General features: G+C 42.3%; 1 protein-coding gene across 2 annotated transcripts; it reads left to right on the top strand.

The window, feature by feature from the left end:
- The first annotated feature begins 1,543 nt into the window (after window positions 1-1,543).
- Window positions 1,544-4,985, top strand: LOC137890661 (DNA repair protein XRCC2-like). Of its 2 annotated transcripts, XM_068734822.1 has the most exons (6): window positions 1,544-1,633; window positions 2,315-2,396; window positions 2,532-2,567; window positions 2,739-2,888; window positions 3,091-3,367; window positions 4,618-4,985. In XM_068734822.1, exons 1-6 carry the CDS (start codon window positions 1,613-1,615, stop codon window positions 4,931-4,933), a joined length of 882 nt encoding a protein of 293 aa, XP_068590923.1. In that variant the 5' UTR covers window positions 1,544-1,612; the 3' UTR covers window positions 4,934-4,985. The 2 variants fall into 2 exon arrangements, with proteins under 2 accessions (XP_068590923.1, XP_068590924.1); XM_068734823.1 differs by lacking the exon at window positions 2,739-2,888.
- The last annotated feature ends 1,644 nt before the right edge of the window (window positions 4,986-6,629 follow it).

Raw genomic sequence — 6,629 nt, 5'->3', positions numbered from 1 at the left:
GCCGAGATATGTTGGTTATCCTGGCTGAATTTAGCCTTTAGCAGTCGGTTGTTCGAAAGCTGGATAACTTTATCCTGGTCAAGTTACCATGGTGATTTATTCTCTGCAGCTAGCCTGCTCCAGACCAGGCTAAATGCCAAGCTTAGTTGATTCTGTTGTCTTATCTTTGGAGTAAGAAATGAATGTTTTATACAGTCAGTCCATGTTCTGATGAAGGCTACGCATTGGCTTCGTTTTTAAACAAACACGTAGGCTCAATTATTATTTAAAAACAAGAAATAAAACAAAACATGATCAAATAAAAAAAATAAATAAAGTTAGCCTATTATGATAGTTCTTTTTCATAATTGGGGCCTATTCGTGTGTTCGTCATTGTAAATAAACACTCTTCATATCGTTTGCCAGCTCAAATCTGATTTTATTGCAGTCATTACAGTCATTAGAAATGGCTGCACTTGCAAAGGTGCTTGCAATTAATTACACGACTCATTTAATCAGTCCGTCTCCAAACTTCAAGACAGCAGCGGTGCTTCATTTTATGAGAGGTGTGTCACCTTATGTCAGCATTCAGATCCGCTGTTCATTGGAGGAAAGTGTCCACACCTGTCGTCTCATCAGTGAATCTGTGATCGATCTCTGTGGTCTACTGAAGAAAGCCGTGGCCGCGCACTTACTCAAATTAGTTAGACCTGGCTTGACAAAGCCGCCCCTCCTCAGCCTGGCTCGGCGTTCGAACAACCAATTAAGCCAGGATGAAGTTATGAGACTTTGTCCAACCTGGCTTTCCCACTTATCCTGGATGTCTTTATTCTACTTTCGAACAACAGGCCCCTGGCCTTTTGTTTATTAAAAGTATTTGTTTGGTTAACTCCTTGCCTGAGTTTGCATGACATTTGTTTTGGTTTTGAGCCAGACCATTTCTGTGATTGTTTTCATTAATGTGACAGATGACATCAGTGAGGAACCTGAGACTGAGGTTCACTGTCAGCACAGAAACACATGAAACACAGACTCATGATATCGTTAAACAGATGACTCAGCATGTTGAACAACTGGCAGCAATCACACCTGTCGTCAATGTACTTTATGCTCCTATATATATATATGAGCCTTTCACTCATATATATATATATATATATATATATATATGTTAGTGCTGGGCAACGATTCAAATTGTAATCTCAATTAATGTCATTGTTATGCACAAAATTCAACAATGAATTCAAAAGTAGTGTATTGCGCACTTTTATTTTAAAAGTACTGCTATATGAACAAAAGTGACATAACATTTGATTTGAAACACTTTAAACAAATAAGGTTATTTTTAACAGGAGTATTTAATTATATTTATATATATATATATATATATATATATTAATATATATTAATACTTATATTAATATAATATATGTATACATAAATACGTTTTGTTGCCCAAATATACTTGTGCACTCCCTTAGCTGCGCACACCAGACTTTACGGTAGCACATTACTCTTGTACATTACGGTAGCACATCACTCTTGTACATTACGGTACGAAAACATAAACAGGAAGTGAGCTCAAACAGAAGCGGCAGAATTTGTTTGTTGAGAAGATGAAGATCGTGCTGAAATGACTGAAAGTGGCGCTCAGGTCAGAAAGTAAACTCGTAACTTTACGTTCACGTGCTTCAAGTAGCTCTCTGTGTTATAATGGGACCATGTTTACAGACTGAATACGACTAATACCTGGATTAAAGAGTAGAACATGGGAACGAGACTAAATACATGGGGAAACATACGACTAATACCTGGATTACTACTAGAGGATTCAGCACGTCATTTCACAAGAGTACTGACTAGTGATGATACGGTCCATAAACAGTTAGATATGATGGTACAGTCTATTAACAGATGATGGTACAGTCTATTAACAGACTTGGTACGGTCTATTAACAGATGATGGTACAGTCTATAAACAGATGATGGTACGGTCTATAAACAGATGATGGTACGGTCCATAAACAGACATGGTACGGTCTAATAACCGATGATGGTATAGTGTTTAAACAGATGATGGTACAGTCTATAAACAGATGATGGTACAGTCTATTAACAGATGATGGTAAGGTCTATAAACAGATGATGGTACGGTCTATAAACAGATGAGGATACAGTCTATAAACAGATGATGGTACAGTCTTTAAACAGATGATGGTACAGTCTATAAACAGATGATGGTACGGTCTATAAACAGACATAATGGTACGGTCTATTCATTAACAGATGATGGTACAGTCTATAGACTGTAGACTGATCAGTTGTGTCTTTGCAGCTTTTTGCACGTCTGGAGGCCCGTCGTTGTCTGAAGGACATCGAACCTCAAATGTTTCCTGAAGATGGAGGACCCAACCATGGTGACTGACCACACCCACTTCCTCTCAGCACGGGTCACATGACATCGAGGAACCAAAGCATAAAGATATTGGCATTAGCAGCATTAGCATTATTACAGATGAGTGTTGACTGATCAGCTCACATGTGTTTTACAGGTGAGCTGGTGGAGCTGTATGGAACAGAGGGAACAGGTGAGTTCACTTCACAGGAAGTACTTCTACCTTTACCGTGTGTGTGTTATATATGTGTGTGTGTGTGTGTGTGTGTGTGTGTGTGTGTGTGTGTGTATATATATATATATATATATATATATATATATATATATATATATATACGTGTGTGTGTGCGTGTGTGTTTCTTAGGTAAGACAGAATTGCTCTACCACCTGTTGTGTCGCTGCGTGTTGCCGGTAGCATCCGGCGGTCTGGAGGTGGACGTTGTGTTTGTAGACACCAACTACAGTCTGGACATGTTACGACTGGTCAACATCCTGGACAGCAGACTGAATGCTGGTACACACACATACTGTATATAACACACACACATGCACACGCCGGGGGTCGTACTGACATTCATTGGTAGTATGACAATGAATTACTGGAGATTATACAAATCTCTCTCTCTCTCTCTCTCTCTCTCTCTCTCTCTCTCTCTCTCTCTCTCTCTCTCTCTCTCTCTCTCTCTCTGTGTCTGTGTCTGTGTCTGTCTCTCTAGCTTGTTCTACCGGCTTGTCTTCCTCTGGTTCAGATGAGGCAGCGTTGCGTTCGTGCCTGTCTCGACTCCTGGTTGTCCACTGCTCGTCCTCCTCCCAGCTCGTCCTCACCCTCCACTTTCTGGAGAATTCCCTGTCATCGCGGCCCGGACTCGCACTCCTCCTCATCGACAGCATCTCCGCTTTCTATTGGCTGGACCGCTGCGAGGGCGGGGCCAGCATCGCCAAACAGGAAGAGAAACTCAGCAAGTGTGCAGAGCTGCTGGGTCGGCTGCTAAGGTAGCTATTCATTAACTAGATGGCATTATTTAGCAGATGCTTTTATCCAAAGCGACTTACAATAAGTGTATTCAACATAGGTATTCAAGAGAACTACTAGTCACCAGAAGTCATAAGAACATCTCCTTTTTTAAACAGTTGTCATTGAGGAGGTTTTTAAGATTGTACTAGAGCTCCTTTAGGTGGTTGTAGTGGTCCTTTATGTGTTGTAGTGGTCCTTTAGGTAATATTAGTGGTCTATTAGGTGGTTCTAGAGCTCCGTAAGGTGGTTCTAGAGCTCCTTTAGGTGATTTTAGTGGCCCTTTAGGTGGTATTAGCGATCCATCAGATGGTACTAGTAGTCCATTAGGTGGTTGTAGTGGTCCATCAGGTGGCACTAGTGGTCCATTATGTGGTTGTAGTGGTCCTTTAAGTGGTTGTAGTGGTCCTTTAGGTGGTACTAACAATCCTTTAGGTCTTGTAGTGGTAGTTTAGGTAGTATTAGTGGTCTATTAGGTGGTTCTAGAGCTCCTTTAGGTGGTTGTAGTGGTCTTTTATGTGGTACTAGTGATCCATCAGATGGTACTAGTGGTCTATTAGGTGGCACTAGTGGTCCATCAGGTGGTACTAGCAATCCATCAGATGGTACTAGCAGTCCATTAGGTGTTGTAGTGGTCCTTTAGGTGGTACTAGGTGGTTGTAGTAGTCATTTCAGTGGTACTAGTGGCCCATTAATGGTTCTAGAGGTCCTTTTGGGTGGTTATAGTGGTCATTGAGGAGATTCTAGTGGTTCTTTAAGTGGTTGTATTGATCATTGAGGAGCTTTTAGTGGTCCTTAAGGTGGTTGTAGTGGTCTATTACGTGGTTCTATAGGTCTTTTAGGTGGTTATCGTGGTCAGTGAGGAGGCTCTAGTGGTTCTATAGGTGGTACTGGTGGTCTATTAGGTTCTTACTATTATTAAGGGGGCACTCAGGGTTCTTAAGGTCTTTCTAGTGGACACTGAGGAGGTTGTATGGATGTTTTATGTGGTTCTAGTGGTCAATGTGGAAGTTCTGGCGGTTCTTGAGGCGATTTTAATAGAAGACAAGGTGTTTTTTTTGGGAGGGAGAATTTGAACAGATGTTTTGTACAACGTTTTCCACCAAATGAGTGAATGATTCCCTCACAGATGGAGAACCGAAGCTGTTCTGGAGGAACGTGATGAAATACTGCATGCTGGGTTCACATCTTTGTTGAATGAATTAGTCTAATCTGTGGCTCTTTCTTTTAGGGATTACAGAATCACCGTCTTCGCTACCTGCCACGCCATCAGGAGGAGCTACACCGGACCCTCCTCCTCCTCCTCCTCCTCCTACGACCGACCGTACCTCTGTCGCCCCTGGCAACGGCTAGTGACCCACCGGCTGCTCTGCTCCCGGCAGGAGGCCGCAAACAACATGGCCGCCACAGCAGGAGGCAGCGAGAGGAGACGGCGAGTCTTCACCATCCACTGCACCTCCTCCTCCTCCTCCTCCTCCTCCTCCAGGACCAAGGCTTACAGGAGCAGCTCCTTCTACGTGAGTGATGGAGGAGTGAAGTTCATCTGAACATCAGGAACCCGTCTGTGTCCATGAGAACATTAAACATCAGGAACCCTGAGTTTTACTGTCATTTGTCACCCATTTGTTTATTGTTCTATTAGGAGGTTCTAGCGGTTCTTTAGGTGGTTCTAGCAGTCATTGAGGTGGTTCTAGTGTCCCATGGTTCTCACCATCATTGAGGTGGTTCTAGCAGTCATTGAGGGGGTTCTAGTGGTTATTAAGGTGGTTCTACTGGCTCATTAGTTGTTTTTCACCATCATTGAGGTGGTTCTAGTGGTTCCATGGGTGGTTCTAGCCATCATTGAGGGGGTTCTAGTGGTTCTTTAGGTGGTTCTTATGGCGGTTCTTATGGCCCATTAGGTGCCCAGATAGCAGTCGACTCCGGGGAGGATCCGCCCTCAGGCCGTACTGTCTCACTCAGTTCGCCATGCGCACCGTCAAACAGTGGACCCGCTGCGGACACCAGGCGGATCCGCACATCGAACGCGGCTTTTTTTCCCCGTTCAAATGCTTCAGGCAGCAGGCAGCCTACCATTAGGACCCACGCAACAGGGGGCAACAAAAGGGAGTGGGAGGTTCACCTGGGCCTCCTGAACTCAGAACTGAGATCAGGAGGAGAGATCAGAACTGAGAGAGCAGCTGATCAGCCTCGAGGCCAGCCTTTGTTTGGTGACTGATGTGGTCGGCTTTCTTTCTTTCCTGTTTTCAATATGTTTAAAAGCATGATTTTAAGAGTGAAGTTGTAGAAACACAATGTATTCTTTTTAGGTCATCGCATTAAATCAAAGGTGTGTGAGATAATGGTTAAACATGTGTTCTGTGCTAGAGGGGACGGTGGTCCAGAACGGTAGATAATTACATTTACGTTGTTCTATCAAATGTTTGTAAAGGTTCCTTTTTGTATAATAATGTATTGTTTCTTTTTAGTTTTAAACAAAGACACTAGAGGAGCCAACCACTGTTCTTCCCATGTTTATTAGATTTAGTGTGTATTTTTTTTAAAGAAATCAATGGACTGGGTCACCTTCTGTTTATTTTTTGTGGGGCTGTGCTGAAGAGGGATGGTAAGTGACCAACGCAGTACAGCTTCATTTAACTCACTGGAGGAAGTGGAACATTTTGAGGAATGCCTTACAGATCCTCCACCTCTCAGCTGAAGAAGAGTGTGGTGAGTTGTTTTGTTTTATTAAGCCTCTCAATCAAATCTGATTAAAGGTTTCTGATTAAAATCAATCTTGATTTGAACTATTCTATATTATATGTATTAACACTGAATAATACCCTGTTTGATAAATGTATTTTAAAAAACATTCTGTAAAGTATCAAATGTTAACAGTACTTCTTTGATCCATTTTAGATTTCCTTCCTGGTAACCATCGGAGGACACAAAACGGGTCACATGGAACATCTTCCCACATGTTCAATGGTGATATTGGAAGAGAATTAACTGGAAAGAGATAAATGGGAAAAAGTCCTTCAGCCAGATGGAGTCGAGGACTTTGCTCCTGCCTAAGTAACGAATATATAATGAAAATTGTTTTCATATTGTTATAATGAAAACAATTTGAAGTCACCCAGAGGTCTTTAGGTGCAGCTTTTAGACTGCATGTCTGCTATATGTTGCACTGAGGGTTCATGGGATTATGATCTGCTTGTGTGATTACAGATGCCGTCAGAGAATCATGTCTCACGTGCCGCCACA

This window comes from Cebidichthys violaceus, unplaced genomic scaffold (assembly GCF_023349555.1).
Source record: "Cebidichthys violaceus isolate CVI_PGR_0920_01 unplaced genomic scaffold, fCebVio1.0.p SCAF_671, whole genome shotgun sequence".
NCBI lineage: Eukaryota > Metazoa > Chordata > Actinopteri > Perciformes > Stichaeidae > Cebidichthys > Cebidichthys violaceus.
This window is presented reverse-complemented; position numbering and strand designations above follow the sequence as displayed.